Here is a 17,391-nt window from a genome sequence, read left to right as displayed (position 1 = left end):
AAAATATACAATAGGATAAAACTAGAATACAAATTCTATATACAACTGAGTAAAAACACAACGTTGTCAGAAAAGAGGTCACTTTTATAGCAATGTGGACTGTCATCGTAATTGTAGCAGTTAGAAGAATCTGAGAATCAAGCATGAAAACATCACAGAGAAGTTGTGGGAAAATATTATCAATAAAACAATCAAGAGTTAGAACTTTTGATTTGATTCATTTTATTCTTTAAAAAAGTTTAGAAACTTGAATCTTAATGTGATCATCAAAGCTTTCATCTCTTGGTGATGTATGTGATGATGATTCATCTTCATCCATCTAGTCTGCAGGATTGTCTTTTAATAATGTGAATGTCTTTATTGATCCAGGCCACCAACAAGCAGCACATGTCTGCTTTACCTTAAAAGCTGCAGGAACCTGGAGTGGACGTGCAAAGAAGGTTAAAATTATTCTCTAGTCTTTCCTGAGATAGAAGTAGACTTGTAGTCAAGACCGCCTAATCCGAGACCAAGACAAGACCAAGACCAAGACCGAGACGAAGACAAGACCAAGACCAAGACCAAGACGAGACGAGACCAAGACCAAGACCAAGACCGAGACAAAAAAAGTCTTTAAACTGCAGCCAGATGCTGCTTCGTTTACGGGTCTCGGGCATATTTATGTGTTTTTGCTTTCGCACAGCCCTCCTCACCGCTGTCTACTGTCTCACTCACTCACTGAAAGGACTGACGCATGCTCCACTTGACTGTTGCGTCTCTCACCCTCTCTGTTTTTCACATAATGATATTATCCTATATCCTCGCATGTGATTGGCCACAATATGGAGGGATTGGAGCGTAGCTGAGCCACTGTGTGAGAGCTGAGCAGCCAAAGGAAATTAAGTGGGGGTAGAAATGACTGAAAGATTATTAGGCTCTGTTTTGAGCTTTGTTCAAAAAAGAATGACTTCATATATATATATATATATATATATATATATATATATATATATATATATATATATATATATATATATATATATATATATATATATAAACTAAACCCCTAATTCAACCAGACCCAGAACTGATCCAGAATTAAAACAGGACTACAACAGTAACCAAGACAGAACCAGAATCAGAACTAGATGATAGCAGCACTAAAAATCATCTTAGACCTGCACTACACTTATTTTTTAATTCTACCAAAGTACACTATTTAGATTCTGAAAAGTTTATATAATTATTCAGCCTTGTTGAGCAAACAAGCCTGCATAACTTAATAAATATAGAATTTTAAAAGTAACAAACGCTATCTAAAAAGATACAATAGGTACGAGATACATGTTCTGATGAGTTTTTGGCAAACAACCATTTGACTAACTTGTGTGTCTCACCTGCTCTTGTTCCATCTCTGTTCTTTCGTCATTTTCGTCGTCTCTCTCCCTCTCTGTTCCTCTCTCTCCCTCGTTGTGCTGACAATCAAGCCAAACACAAATATACAGTGGAAACCAGATATTTACATACTCTTCAGATAAAAACACAAACACTTTTTAATTGTAACATCAAATCAGACTAAATGTTTCTTTTTTTAGATTGATAAATATAAAAAACATATTTGTTAACTTTAAGAGTAAAGAGAGAAACTGTCTGTATTTCTTAAGTGTAAATGGCACCAAATTGTATTCAAAATTGAGCCACACTTATGGAGCTCCACAATTCTTTTCCAGAATTCTTTTCCAGGTGTTTTGGTTGACAGCTCTTGATTTTTCAAAGAAACTTTCCCATTTCAAAGAAACAGGCTCTGTGTTTTGCCTTATATGCATCCACAGCTGTGCCACCAATTTACCCACATGGACTCTACTAACCAATCAGAAGCTTCTTAAGCTCAGAATGGAATCATCTGGAGTTTTCTTAATTAATTTTAATTAACAATAAACTTAGTGTATATGTACTCCTACATTTGATGAAAGTGATTAAAATAGACAGCTCCCTCTTTTTATTCTGACATTTAACTAATTCAAAAGACATTTCAACATTTATTTATCTAAAACAAAAGTTTACTCTAAATTGATGTTTAACAGTAAAAATAAGGTTTTATGTTTTCTCCCTAAAGTGTAAATATCTGGTTTCAACTGTGAATATACTGCTGTGTATTGAAATTCCTCTTGTTTTGCATAGATATACTGAACATACAACAACAACATACAAAGCATAATATATAAAATAACATCTACCTGAGTTTTTTCTTTGAAAGAAGCTCCTTATGTCCATTGTTGTGTTCATCAGTACACAACTGAAACCGATTTAGAGAGTTTGTTTAGCCGTGGAGGGTAACAACTGAAAATATGAGATGTAAGCTAAGACTCTCTAAAAAAATCAGCATTGTCGTTCGGCTTTTTATTTATCCATTTGTTGATTCACTTGAAGAGTAAGTAACGCAACCAAGTGATCAGTTTGATATCAATCTTTTGTGATACACCGTCATATTTACATTATTAGTTCAGTACGAATGATTTCCGTTGGTACCTGGTCAAACTTAAGCTCTCCTCTGCAGCAAACTCGCAGGCAGCAGCTTCTCCCCCCTCGCTCACATGGGTGCTGTGCTCAGTCGCCTAGTGCCAAAGCTCGGATCATACCAAAATCAGGGGGAATTTACGACGGTGCGCTCTGTGCTTCGTGTGTTGTTTTTGTTTTATACAGTTGTCAGTCAGGCATCTAACAAACAAATTACACTCCAAAAAACCCCATGCTTCAAAAAAAATGACCCGGGCTTAAGCCCAGTAAGACACCCCCCGCTCCGCTGATGGTTGACTCCAAATCTCCCGAACACTATGTCGATTTGAGAGCGCAAGACCGAGACAGCGAGACCAAGACCGAGACCAAGACAAAAGTCCGTCGAGACCAAGACCGAGACCAAGACAAAAGTCCGTCGAGACCAAGACCGAGACCAAGACAAAAGTCCGTCGAGACCAAGACGAGACCAAGACCACGTAAAAGTGGTCTCGAGACCGGTCTCGAGACCAAGACCGGTCTCGAGACATCCAACTCTAGATAGAAGCAACATTTCTGAAAATGTTTCTCACTGAGAAAGCTCCTGCTTGTTTACTTGGAGACATGATATCAAATATAATTGTTCTGATACAAATAAATAGATTTAATATGAGCTCATTAACACTGAAGGTCAAAGGAGCTTGCAAAGAAAAGCGTCTGGACTTCTTTAAGTTACTTGAAGACGTTTCACCTCTCATCCGAGAAGCTTCTTCAGTTCTAAGGTCAAATGGTGGAGAGTCCCAGATATAACCCTAGTGGGAGTGTCCCCCCACAGAGGGACAAAAGGACCCCCTGATGATCCTCTAATCGCCTGAGCCAAGGTGTGGAACTGGGTGTGGGTCCCAATCAGCCAGAGTTTCGGGTGATTTCATTGTGAAACCTGGCCCCACCTTATCATGCGAATTCCTGAGGTCAGATGGCCCAGGGTGTGAGTGGGCCTTAAGGCGTCTGGGAAGGGATCTCAAAACTGGATTATAGATGGCAGAGAGTTGGTGTCGTAAACCACCGCCTCTGTTCAAAGATGGTCGCTCACAGTGGACATAGATGCTTCTTTCACTCCTCTTTCAAACCATCTGTCCTCTCTGTCCAAAATGTGAACATTGGCATCCTCGAAAGAGTGTCCTTTATCCTTAAGATGCAGATGGACAGCTGAATCTTGTCCTGTGGAGGTCGCTCTTCTGTGTTGTGCCATGCGCTTGTGAAGTGGCTGTTTGGTCTCTCCAATGTAGAGGTCTGGGCATTCCTCGCTGCACTGTACGGCATACACCACATTGTTAAGTCTGTGTTTTGGCGTTTTGTCTTTCGGGTGAACCAGTTTTTGTCTGAGTGTGTTGCTGGGTCTGAAGTACACCGGGATGTCATGCTTGGAGAAAACCCTCCTGAGTTTCTCTGATACACCGGCTACATAGGGGATGACAATGTTGTTGCGCCTGTCCTTCTTATCCTCCCTCGCTGGTGTCTGATCTTCTTTTCTGTGCCTCTTTGCTGACTTTAAAAACGCCCATTTAGGATAGCCGCACGTTTTGAGTGCTTCCTTTACATGTGTGTGTTCCTTCTTTTTCCCTTCAGGCTTAGAGGGAACATGTTCTGCCCGGTGGTGTAGGGTCCTAATTACTCCAAGTTTGTGTTCCAGAGGGTGATGGGAGTCAAACAGGAGGTACTGGTCCGTGTGTGTGGGCTTCCGGTAAACTTCGATGTTGAGGTTGCCATTCTCTTCAATGTGCACAGCGCAGTCCAGGAAAGGCAAACAGTCATCCTTCGTGTCTTCCCTGGTGAACTTGATGTTTTTATCCACAGCGTTGATGTGCGCAGTGAAGGATTCCACTTCTTGTGTCTTGATTTTGACCCAGGTGTCGTCTACATATCTGTACCAGTGGCTGGGTACTCTTCCTTTGAAAGAGCCAAGAGCCTTCCTTTCCACTTCCTCCATGTAAAGGTTGGCTACAATAGGTGACACGGGGGAGCCCATAGCACAGCCATGTTTTTGTCTGTAATAGCCTTCGTTGTATTTGAAATATGTAGTGGTGAGGCAGAGGTCTAACAGTGTGCAAATCTGATCGGGTGTGAAGTTGGTCCTGTCCTCCAAGGAGCTGTCTTCTTGTAGTCGTTTTCTGACAGTCTCCACTGCCTCCGTGGTGGGTATGCACGTGAAGAGAGAGACTACATCAAAGGACACCATGGTTTCATCTGGATCCAGGGTAAGTTTCTGGACCTTGTCAGTGAAGTCGGTGGAGTTCTTGATGTGGTGTGGGGTGTTCCCCACGAGAGGAGCAAGGATGGTAGCAAGGTGTTTTGCAATGTTATAAGTGGCTGAGTTTATGCTACTGACTATGGGTCTGAGTGGGACAGCTTCCTTGTGCATTTTTGGAAGTCCGTAAATGCAGGGTATGGCATCCCCTGGGTAAAGGCGGTGATAAGTAAGGCGGTCAATGATTTTGTCCTTTTCCAAGTCTTGAAGGCAAGCTATAACTTTCTTTTTGTAGCTGCTTGTGGGGTCTCGCTTTAAGGCTTCGTAGGTATTGTTGTCACTGAGGAGAGTAGTGATCTTTGTATGGTAATCTGTAGTGTTAAGGACCACGGTGCATCTTCCCTTATCCGCTGGTAAAACAGTGATGTTGTGGTCTTTGCTCAGGGAAGCGACGGCCTTCTTTTCCTGTATTGTGAGGTTGGACGGAGGGACTTTGGCACTGGAGAGGGTGGCTGAGACTTTCATCCTGATTTGCTCTGCTTCTGTCTGTGATAATTTATTAATCCGAATGGCAGATTCTGTGGCTGTGATGAGGGCAACTGTTGTGGAGAAATGGCAAAATTGAGACCTTTGGCTAATACTCTCTTTTCAGGTTCAGTGAGATTCCTGTCTGAAAAGTTCTTAACCCATTTCTCCTGACTGTCTTCAGGTGTGTTTTCTTCTATGGGTCGTGTAGGTTCAGATTCAGAATGAGGAGTGTGTGTTTTTGAATGCAAGGTGTGAAATTTCCTGCGTTGTCTTTCTTTTCCTTTCGAGTGTTGGGCCCGCTGAGCCTTGTCCACAAACTTGTAAACCTCTTCTAAGATTGGAGAGGGTAGAAGTGTTTCCAGTTCCTGCAGAGTCTGGCTGATCTTGATTTGGAGGGCATCTATAGTGAAATGGACCTGTCTTATCCTTTCACTTAAAAGGTGATTTTGCGCTCTCTGTAGAATCAAGTCTGCTCTGTATCCCCTGACAGTGGATCCAAGGCGCAGGCTCTTGGGAACAACTCTGGTTTGTCTGCATCTTAGGTTGAAACGGAGATGGTTCCTATAATCCGCTAGTTTCCTTGATTCCCTTTCATACTCCCGCACCAGTTGAAGGGTGTTCCTCCCAAAATGTACGGCAATATGTCTGTGAAGGTTCTCAGTCATCCAGGTCATCGTAGTCAAAGGAGCTTGCAAAGAAAAGCGTCTGGACTTCTTTAAGTTACTTGAAGACGTTTCACCTCTCATCCGAGAGGCTTCTTCAGTTCTAAGGTCAATTGGTGGAGAGTCCCAGATATAACCCTAGTGGGAGTTTCCCCCCACAGAGGGACAAAAGGACCCCCTGATGATCCTCTAATCGCCTGAGCCAAGGTGTGGAACTGGGTGTGGGTCCCAATCAGCCAGAGTTTCGGGTGATTTCATTGTGAAACCTGGCCCCACCTTATCATGCGAATTCCTGAGGTCAGATGGCCCAGGATGTGAGTGGGCCTTAAGGCGTCTGGGAAGGGATCTCAAAACTGGATTATAGATGGCAGAGAGTTGGTGTCGTAAACCACCGCCTCTGTTCAAAGATGGTCGCTCACAGTGGACATAGATGGCTTCTTTCACTCCTCTTTCAAACCATCTGTCCTCTCTGTCCAAAATGTGAACATTGGCATCCTCGAAAGAGTGTCCTTTATCCTTAAGATGCAGATGGATGCTGAATCTTGTCCTGTGGAGGTCGCTCTTCTGTGTTGTGCCATGCGCTTGTGAAGTGGCTGTTTGGTCTCTCCAATGTAGAGGTCTGGGCATTCCTCGCTGCACTGTACGGCATACACCACATTGTTAAGTCTGTGTTTTGGCGTTTTGTCTTTCGGGTGAACCAGTTTTTGTCTGAGTGTGTTGCTGGGTCTGAAGTACACCGGGATGTCATGCTTGGAGAAAACCCTCCTGAGTTTCTCTGATACACCGGCTACATAGGGGATGACAATGTTGTTGCGCCTGTCCTTCTTATCCTCCCTCGCTGGTGTCTGATCTTCTTTTCTGTGCCTCTTTGCTGACTTTAAAAACGCCCATTTAGGATAGCCGCACGTTTTGAGTGCTTCCTTTACATGTGTGTGTTCCTTCTTTTTCCCTTCAGGCTTAGAGGGAACATGTTCTGCCCGGTGGTGTAGGGTCCTAATTACTCCAAGTTTGTGTTCCAGAGGGTGATGGGAGTCAAACAGGAGGTACTGGTCCGTGTGTGTGGGCTTCCGGTAAACTTCGATGTTGAGGTTGCCATTCTCTTCAATGTGCACAGCGCAGTCCAGGAAAGGCAAACAGTCATCCTTCGTGTCTTCCCTGGTGAACTTGATGTTTTTATCCACAGCGTTGATGTGCGCAGTGAAGGATTCCACTTCTTGTGTCTTGATTTTGACCCAGGTGTCGTCTACATATCTGTACCAGTGGCTGGGTACTCTTCCTTTGAAAGAGCCAAGAGCCTTCCTTTCCACTTCCTCCATGTAAAGGTTGGCTACAATAGGTGACACGGGGGAGCCCATGGCACAGCCATGTTTTTGTCTGTAATAGCCTTCGTTGTATTTGAAGTATGTAGTGGTGAGGCAGAGGTCTAACAGTGTGCAAATCTGATCGGGTGTGAAGTTGGTCCTGTCCTCCAAGGAGCTGTCTTCTTGTAGTCGTTTTCTGACAGTCTCCACTGCCTCCGTGGTGGGTATGCAAGTGAAGAGAGAGACTACATCAAAGGACACTATGGTTTCATCTGGATCCAGGGTAAGTTTCTGGACCTTGTCAGTGAAGTCGGTGGAGTTCTTGATGTGGTGTGGGGTGTTCCCCACGAGAGGAGCAAGGATGGTAGCAAGGTGTTTTGCAATGTTATAAGTGGCTGAGTTTATGCTACTGGCTATGGGTCTGAGTGGGACAGCTTCCTTGTGCATTTTTGGAAGTCCGTAAATGCAGGGTATGGCATCCTCTGGGTAAAGGCGGTGATAAGTAAGGCGGTCAATGATTTTGTCCTTTTCCAACTCTCTGCCATCTATAATCCAGTTTTGAGATCCCTTCCCAGACGCCTTAACGCCCACTCACATCCTGGGCCATCTGACCTCAGGAAATCACATGATAAGGTGGGGCCAGGTTTCACAATGAACTCACCCGAAACTCTGGCTGATTGTGACCCACACCCAGTTTCACACCTTGGCTCAGGCGATTAGAGGATCATCAGGGGGTCCTTTTGTCCCTCTGTGGGGGGACACTCCCACTAGGGTTATATCTGGGACTCTCCACCAATTGACCTTAGAACTGAAGAAGCCTCTCGGATGAGAGGTGAAACGTCTTCAAGTAACTTAAAGAAGTCCAGACGCTTTTCTTTGCAAGCTCCTTTGACTACGATGACCTGGATGACTGAGAACCTTCACAGACATATTAACACTGAAGAATGTCCACAGTTATGTGTGAGCCCAGTAACATGCTTTATAAAATCATGTTAGTTTATTATACCGAGGAGCTGTGAGACAAATCATTCTGAGTGTCAACATTAAGATTAAAATCCTGATCAATCACGCTGACAGCTGCTAAAATAAAACCAATTCTGCCACAGCAGCTTTGAGACAGTGACCCAGGCCTTTGTTAGCACTCAGCTGGATTACTGTGCTTCATAAAGGGGTCAGTGCTTCACAGGTTACTCGTCTACAGAGGAGGCAAAACGCTGCAGCTCGTCTTTTAACTGGAACTCGAAAGTTTGAGCACATTTCTCCTATTTCATTTATTTGCTTTTAAAGCTCTCCGTGGCCTCGCCCCGTGTTGTCTCTCTGAGCTGCTACAGCCTCATACACCCGCTCTGTCAGGTCAGCTGATCAGCTGCTCCTGCATGGACTGGGCGTAAGCTTAGAGGAGATCCTGCTTTTGCTGTAGCAGCTCCAAAACTGTGGAACGAGCTTCCTTTAGAGATCAGACGGCTTCTTCTCTGCCTGTTTTTAAATCACTCCGGAAAACCCAGCTCTTCACCCTGACCTTTGACACCACGTCAGATGTTGGTGTTTAGTTTAGTTGATTCTATGTTGGTCTGTTTTAATTTTAATTCATTATGTGTTTTATTTTATTCTATTGTCTTATTTACTGTACAGCACTTTGTACTTTGTACTGGCTATTTTAAAGCACTTTATAAAGTGCTTGGATTACTTAATAGAAACAAAGAAGGTAAGAAAACAACAGACAGATGGTGTCAGTAACAGCGGTGTCTCTGCTGTGACACCAGCAATGCTTTTGTTTTGCCAACATGCAGAGATAGATTATTGTCCTTGCACCAAAGTGCCAGCTGTTGCATCTCCTCTCTGTAAGCAGCAGCATCATCGTCCCAGCGCTCTGGTGTCATCTGCAAACTTGATAATGTCGTTTTTGTTGGAGCTGGAGGTGCATTTGTGGGGCAGCAGTGTGAAGAGTAGCGGTCTCAGCACACGTGCCTGCAGGGTGGGAGGGGGCTGTGCTCTCTGGGGTCGGTGAGAAGGTCCAGGATCCAGTTGCAGTGGATGTGTCGAGCAGGTCAGGCTTGCTGATCAGCTGTTGGTGAATGATGGTGTTGAATGCTGAGCTACGTCGGCGTTACGTTGATCCAGGTGTGACGGGGCCAGGTGCAGTGCCAGTGAGATCGCATCATCTGTTGATTTGCTTTGACTGGTGTGCAAACTGTAGCTGGTTCTTGATGTAAGTCAGGACTAGTCGCTCGAAGCGCTTCATGATGATTGGAGGAAGTGTTAGTGGGCGGCAGCCTTTGAGCTCCGAGGCTGCAGCTGTCTGTGACACAACAGCTCGGCTCAGGGCAGTGGTTCTTAACGAGTTCTGACAGGTGGGGCGCAAGTTATCCGGTCGTTAAGTCTGACGTCACTAGCCGTGTCTGGGCCTAAACTCCGCTGCAGGTCCATATATCAAACGATCACTGTGGCATTACTGAGAGTTGAAAAACTGTCTAAAGTCTTTCATCTTTAATAAAATTGAAATTCTGCTCTACCAGGTGTAACAATTGAGTTTAACATCCAGGCATCCATGAAAACGGAATTTATGACATTTAACAGGGTTAGAAGTTAGCAGGAAGTTAGCTCGCTAGCTTCCATCTAAATACAATATAGCATGTCCTGACTGTGGGGTTTTGGAAACAAATTCAAACGTACAGCTCTGTTATCACTTCCAACATAAATGAAGACAGAAAACTAAACAGCAGTGACGTTTGTAGGGTTACTGAAGTTTGGCTAGCTGCTATATAATGATGTGCTACGTGACCGCTAGCAACACAGCTATGTTAGCATAGCATAAACAAGCTAACTTTTTTTCCACTCGATAAAAGTTAACGTGAGTGTTCTCGGTGGTCAGGAACAAATGTAATCGCATGGCAGGATGCTGTAAAAGTACCAAACTTCAGCCAGGAGAACAACTGAGATAATCCATCCACAATACGAGGTTAGTCATTCATATACTGCTGCATGGGCTGGGCTGTAGTTACATCCTAAGGTTTTAAAAACTGAGCTTAAATAAATGATTAGCGGTAATAAAAGCCGAGGGAGGTCAACAGTGATCACTGACTGTTTTAGGAGCTTTTTGAGATTAAATAGAAGAAAATACAAAACATTAAACATGTTAACAACACAAAAGCATATTAAACGCAGACTACTTTAGGCCCGGAAGTAGGATTCGTCACGTCATCACTTAACGACCGGATAGTGAGGATTGGGAGGAGTTATTCGGAGAGTTTACCAATAGAAAATGGAAACGCCACAAGGAAGCATAGTTAGCCCGTTTTCACTGCCGATAAATGATGTGTTTAAGAACACAGACGGTGGGGTTTTCACTTTCTGCAGACGATGGGGCGATGTGGGCAAGAGGACGACGGTTAGACTTTTTGGTAAAGAAAGTGCAGGCGGCAATCACAGATCATATAAATGGGGTTTAAATTCTCAGCTGATAAGATTAAATAATGGTTCCTACAAGAAAAAGAGTTGGTGTTGACATCAGGGTCGGATTATATGGACAAGCATTAGAAAGGGTGAAATAATTTATGTGTTTGGGGTTGTGGTTTGATGAAAGGGTGACATGGACTGAAAATATTCAGAAAATAATAGACAGATGCAAGAAAGTGTTGAATATGATGAGGTGCTTAGTGGGAACTGACTGTGGGGCTGATAGGAAATCTTTAAAAGCTTTATATACTGGGCTGATTAGGTCAGTATTGGATTATGGGTGTGTAGTATATAATTCTGCTGCCAGAACAAGTCTTCGTAAGTTGGTTAGTATCCAATATCAATCGCTAAGACTTTGCTCAGGTGCATTCAAAACAACATCTGCAGCAGCTGTACAGGTAGAAATGGGGGAAATGCCATTACAAATAAGAACAGAGCAACTGACATTGAATTACTGGGCAAGTTTACAAGGACGTGGTCAAGATCATCCGACAAAAACTGTTTTCCAACTGTGCTGGGAAAAAGAGAAACGTGAATTGAAGAGCTTTGGGTGGACAGTGGGACAGGAAGCAGCTGAACTTAATCTGGACAAGATCAACATGTCAAACAGCACCGCTGCCTACAATACCACCATGGATGCTCGCTGATGCAGGTGCAGATTTCATATTGTTAAACAAAAAGAACAAGGAGAGGGGATTTATCTTATCTTCACATACAGCGCAGGACTATATTAATCAGTATTATAGTCAAAATCTACACAGATACATCAAAGAATACAGCCAACCAAAGCGGGATAGCATTTATAGTTCCTGAGTTTAATATCAAGGTGGGGAAAAGGATCAGTGACGATTTATCAGTGTACACAGGAGAAATGGTTTCAGTATTGTTAGCAGTCCAGTGGACTGAAGAAACAAAACCACTAAGACCTGTGATATGTTCAGACTCGAGCTCATCACCGGCCTGTCTGCAAGACAGTCACTCCGACTGCAGACTGACATTCTGATAGAGATCCAGCAAACATTGTTCAGACTTGTTATGATGGGATTATGGTCACGTTCTTATGGGTACCAGCGCATCATGGAGCAAAGGTCACAACGAGGAGACCGATGGTAGATATGGATATTAGTGTGAGTAGGGCGGAGCTCAAGAGTAGAATACGATACAAAATGAAGGAAAGGTAGTGAAAGCAATGGGAGGAGGAGAGGAAAGGGCGATGGTTTTATAAAATCCAAAGGAAGGTGGGGGAAATGAGAAGTACAGGACGAAACAGGAGAGAGGAGACGATTATACCTCGACTGAGATTCGGACACACTGGTTTAAATAGCACATTGTTTTTAACAGGTAAACACTGTACCTGTGTGACTGCAGCAGGGAACAGGAAACAATACAACATGTTTCCTTGACTTGTTTGATATTGAAAGGAGACAACTGATCAAAAAGCTGGACGATATGGACGTGAAGTTGGACTTGATTGATTTGTTTCGCACGACCTCTGTAAGTGAAAGTTATCGGGCTGTATTTTGGTTTTTAAGGCAGACCCACTGCAGCCACTAACAGTGAGTAGTATTAAACTCTCACTAAATTATATATTTTTCATCTCTGCTCACCGGTTTCTGGATCTTTTGTTTTTATTAGACTAAGACTGAACTTTATTTTTCCATGTTTGGCGATGTTCACATTCTGTTTAACTTGTTGTTTTTGTGAAGAAGTGCTGCAGACGAATGAAGCAGTCGAGTGACAAAAGTTACAAATAGTTGCTTGAAGTGAAAGTTGTTTGGAAGGATTCATTGAATCCTTCGGGGGGATAATATTTCTGCCATGTGAGGAATGATGTAAAAAGACTGAGAACCACTGGTTCAGGGAGATGTTGAAGACGTCAGTCAGCTGATCAGCACAGGCTGTGAGGACAGTATATTGTCTGATGCAGCAGCTTGTGGGGTGACTTTAGCGAGTCCCTGTCTCACATCGTGGACAGGGACAGCACTCGTTTGTCTGGCGAGGGGTGGTTTTCTGTGCTGGCTCCTTGTTTTGAGTCTCAAACCTGGCGTAGAATTATTGAAGCGCTTCTGGCAGAGAGGTGGGGCCTTGTAATGATGGCTTGGATGTCTTGCCACATTCGCTGAGAATCTCTTGAGCAGGCGAAGTAATCACTGACTTTCTTTCAGCACTCAGGCTTTGTTCGCTTGATGCCCCGGCACAGATCGGGTCTTGTCAGTCTGAGCGCTGCCTCGTCGTTGGCCTTGAAGGCACCAACCTGTGTTTTCAGCAGTTCTTGAACGCCTGCAGTAAAGCATGGCTTCTGGTTAGCGCATGTTGTGACAGTTTTGATGATCTCCAATGCATATGTCACTGTTTCAGCATACACATTTATGTCTATGTAATGTTCAGTGGGCGCCGCTTCTCTGAAGACGCTCAAAACTGTAACTACACTGCACTCTCCAGATTTTATTTTACATTTCTGTTATAAGACCAAACTTAGCCAAGGTGGACAGAAGTCACAATTAGAGCAGGGCGATATGGCCAAAATATTTATCACGACATAGATTTGAAAATTTGCGAAAACTATATAACTGACGATATAATTGATGCGAGACAAAATGCAACTCCACAACTTTGCTAGCGCAAAAAACCCATCCATTTATTTTCACTTAAACAAGCAGCTGTTTTATGTGCATTAAACCTATATAAAAATGTAACAGTGCAAATGCAAAATCCTTGCTGAAAGTTTAACCAAAAGGCATTTCCAGTAGAAATGTGCTGACATATCCTGAGCATAACCATGTATAATATCCACTGAAGTTAAAAAGAGGAGCTTTGCAATATTAAACTGCAGTGTGTCAAATAAAAAAGTCAAATATGTATTTTTCAGACCATAAGCTGCTCGGGATTATAAAACACATTAAGTGAAACAAAGCAGTCAGATAAATCAAACTTTATTCAACTCATTCTTCGTGCTTCCTCCACTTCTGTACCATTGATTCATTAATGCTGAATTCTCTCACAGCTGCTCTATTCCCGTGTTGTTGCAGTATATTAATGACTAGGGTTGCCAACCGTCCCTTAAAAAACGGAATCGTCCCGTATTTAGAAACAAAAGTACACGTCCCGTATTGAGCTGAAAAGGGACGCACTTTGTCCCGTAATACAGTGAGAATCAAAAGTAGTCTATAAGTTTTAATGTAATTAACGCTTTGTTTGAAAACATAATTCCCAGCCCCGCCCCTGCTTTGTGACCAATGAGCTGACAGCACACTTATGACAATTCGAGTATGACAATTCAGATTACCGCTCATCTCATTGGTTGAGGAAAGGTCGCTTGCGGAGAAAATACCGGAAGACAACAGATGACCACAACAAAAAGCATGGCCAACAGGGAAACAAACGCCGACACTGCGGTGCAAGTCTCAGACGACAGTACACCTGAAGCTGGGCAAACACTGCGATTTTCAAACTGCACGATTGGCTCGCATGGGTTATAAGTTCGTAGGTCACGATGCAGGTCTCACACTATACCGCCCGATGCTCTGATGCGACCTGAGTCACACTGTGCCTCCATAAAATGAAGGTTATAACAGAAAATCTGTCGCTCGCTCTCCCTCTCTGTCTTTCACTCACACAGACACACACCACCATCAACTTTGCTAAATTACTAATGACAAACATGATCAGGCAGCTGTGATTGAGCAGCAATGTAAATCCAACTATTTTCACGGTTGTTGTGGTCGTGATAATTTGGTGATGCCACATCAAAAAGGCTCGGATGAGCTTTCCAAAGTTCTACAAGTTGTGCCTCCATCGCTTGAGTCCAGATCACACGCTGCACAGCCGTGCTGCTCCGTCTTTTTCACCGACGTTTACGTGTTTGCGCGTGAGCAGTGTGAGCGGCTGCGGTGACACCCTCACGAGCGATTGATGATCGGGAGCTGGTCGTGAGGTGTTAATCGCTTCTCGTTACCCCACGTATACTACACGATGCACGATGAAGGCCAAAATCGGGCCGATCACCAAATTGGTCGCACGACTCAAAAATCGGCTCAAAATGGGCCAAAAATCGCACAGTGTGAGCCAGGCATTAGACCAGCAATGTTTGTTCCTCTCAGAGAAAGAAAAAAAAGGCTGCAAAAGTACAGGGAAGAATGGGAAAAGGAAAACACCTGGCTGGAAAAGTGCACGATAACATCTATAAAGCGCACTGCACTGTGTGCCGGCGCACTTTTTCCATAGGCGTGCTTCTAATGGTGGGCACATGAAGAACATGAGGGGCGTGAAAGCTCGGGGAACCCTTAACCAATTTTTGTCTACCAGGCCACGGCAGAACCAGATATGGTAAACACTGGTTTGTTTGTTTTTAAACCCTCTGGTTAAGGTTAAAATGGGCATGTGCAGTGAATATCAGCGCTATGTGGCCAGAAGTGTGATAATATAATTTATTTTGTGTAATAAACAACTGCAAGGATAGATGATTACAACAAATAGATGAGTAATACATAAAAGTAATACATAGATGAATAATGATGATGAGTTATGACGCGTAATCATGGGAACAAGTGGGTTTACAAACGGGAGCAAAAGCTGAAATAATGCCTCTGCTGAAGCCAATTGCACTAAATGCACTAAATGTGCACTGTTACAAGAATATTTTTCTTTCTATTGTTTTCTATTAATTTATATAATTTTAAGTTAAGCAGGACAGAGTTCTTTTAAAGAAAGATTTACTTTTATTATCAAAAGTTAAGCATGACAGGCTTCTGTTTAAGAAAGAGACCTGTTTTATTGTGTTAATGTTGTCATTTTGAGCTAAAAATAAATGGCTAAATGATTTTTGTTTCCCATGTGTTGATATCACAAAGAATACGCATCTACTTAAATCAAATTCAAGTCAAATGGTTAAAAAAAATAATTTCACACACAAAAAAAGAGCTAAAAAATTCACCACACTGGGAAGGGTGAAGACAACTGGGTCGCCCGGCCCTGGCCACGAGGTGTCCCTTATTTATTTTTCAGGGAGTTGGCAACCCTATTAATGACTAACCTCATATTGTGGATGGATTATCTCAGTTGTTCTCTTGACTGAAGTTTGGTCCGTTTACAGCATCCTGCCATGCGACTGTATTTGTCTCTAACCATCAGGAACCTTCACGTTAGCTTTTATCGAGTGGAAAAGTGTTAGCTTAAATCCTGCAGCTTCACTGTTTATGTTATGCTAACATAGCGGTGTCGCTAGCGATCACGTAGCACATCATTATATATCAGCTAGCCCAACTTCAGTAACTTTACAAACGTCACTGCTGTTAAGTTTTCTGTCTTCATTTATGTTGGAAGTGATAGCAGAGCTGTACGTTTGAATTTTTTCAGAAATCTCTCAGTCAGAACATGCTACATCATGCTTAGGTAACTAGCGAAACTAGCAAGCTAACTTCCGTTAACCTCCTGCTAACTTCTAACTCCGTTAAATGTAATAAATTCTGTTTTCATGGATGCCTGGATGTTAAACTTCATAGTTACACCTGGTAAAGCAGCAACGCTGATCGTTTTATTAAAGATGAAAGAATTTAGACAGTTTTTAACTCTCAGTGACGCTGCAGTGTTCGTTTGACTTTGGGACCTGAACGATCTGACGGACAAACACCAAACCAGTTCCACATCACTGAAGTGGCACCATTTTTACAAACCTATTCTGGTTCATCCGTTTCACTCAACGATCCGCTTTCTCCATTCTCATTCTCCGTTGCCGCCATGCTTTTTCAGCCATGTGCGTATGAAAACAAAGGCGCTGCACATGCGCGTTTTACCCATATTCTATCGCGATATTTCATTTTCTTATCGTTGCCTAACACTGTACCGGTATTACCGTGAACGCTATGATATGGCCCAGCCCCAGTCACAATGGAACTGTAGGTTGGAAATTTTCAATTTCAGTTCAGCTGTTTGTTTTTTTATTTAGCAACAACAGCCGAACAGTTAATAAACTGGATGAGGCAGCAGATTTTCTAGGTTTGCACAAACTAGTCTGTTAGTTATTAAGACTGGAATATCAAAAATGGGCAACTGGCAGATTTATGACCTGATGTGTGAAAATGCTCCAACTCTTGATTGAACTTTACAATATACACAAAATATTTTGTTTACAGAGGTAATGAACGACGTCATCAAGAAGGCAAGAGAAAAAGGAAAATGGAAGGTAATTGTCATTAACATCATTATTCATACGAAGTTGGATATCTGTGATTCAAAGATAAACAAAGACATTCATTAAATGTCAGATATAGTATTTTTCTTTGCTATGTGTGATTTTATTATAGGTTTTGGTGGTGGACAAGCTGAGCATGAGGATGGTGTCCTCCTGCTGTAAGATGACAGACATCATGTCTGAGGGAATCACTAGTAAGTACTACCAACCCAGCCACGCCCAGCTCACTTGACCTGTAGCTGTGTAGTTAGTTTAATCTGCTTTAAATAAATCAAATTTAACTCTAATTTCTAATTAAGTTAAATGTATCCAACAGTGTTTACAGTGTGAAAATATTTATATATTTATTTATTTTTTTGGATAAGGATAAGATAAGATCAGCTGTGTGGTTCCTCGGTCATTGATCCAGTGTTTAGTTTATTTTCCTCTGTTCTCAGTTTAAAGTTTCTTATTGATTTCCAGTGTTCTTGTAATTATGTTGTGAATTACATGCTGGAGTTCAATGTTCGTAGTTGTGATCTAATCCCAGAGTTT

At 42.7% G+C, this 17,391-nt stretch overlaps 1 protein-coding gene and 1 long non-coding RNA gene across 2 annotated transcripts in view; both read left to right on the top strand.

The window, feature by feature from the left end:
- stxbp1b (syntaxin binding protein 1b) overlaps positions 1 to 17,391 on the top strand; it is a 49,633-nt gene that overhangs the window by 4,641 nt on the left and 27,601 nt on the right. Inside the window, exons 2-3 of the mRNA XM_085179544.1 lie at positions 16,799 to 16,848; positions 16,970 to 17,051. Coding sequence (XP_085035670.1) covers positions 16,799 to 16,848; positions 16,970 to 17,051 — 132 coding nt within the window. The remainder of the gene's footprint in view (positions 1 to 16,798; positions 16,849 to 16,969; positions 17,052 to 17,391) is intronic.
- LOC146507464 (uncharacterized) lies at positions 493 to 979 on the top strand. The gene is made up of 2 exons (XR_014877127.1): positions 493 to 645; positions 725 to 979. It is a non-coding gene; the product is annotated as an uncharacterized LOC146507464 (long non-coding RNA).

Source organism: Neolamprologus multifasciatus, chromosome 12 (assembly GCF_963576455.1).
Source record: "Neolamprologus multifasciatus chromosome 12, fNeoMul1.2, whole genome shotgun sequence".
In the NCBI taxonomy this organism is placed as follows: Eukaryota; Metazoa; Chordata; class Actinopteri; order Cichliformes; family Cichlidae; genus Neolamprologus; species Neolamprologus multifasciatus.
The sequence above is the reverse complement of the archived record's forward strand: the minus strand, read 5'-3'. Positions and strand labels throughout refer to the sequence as shown.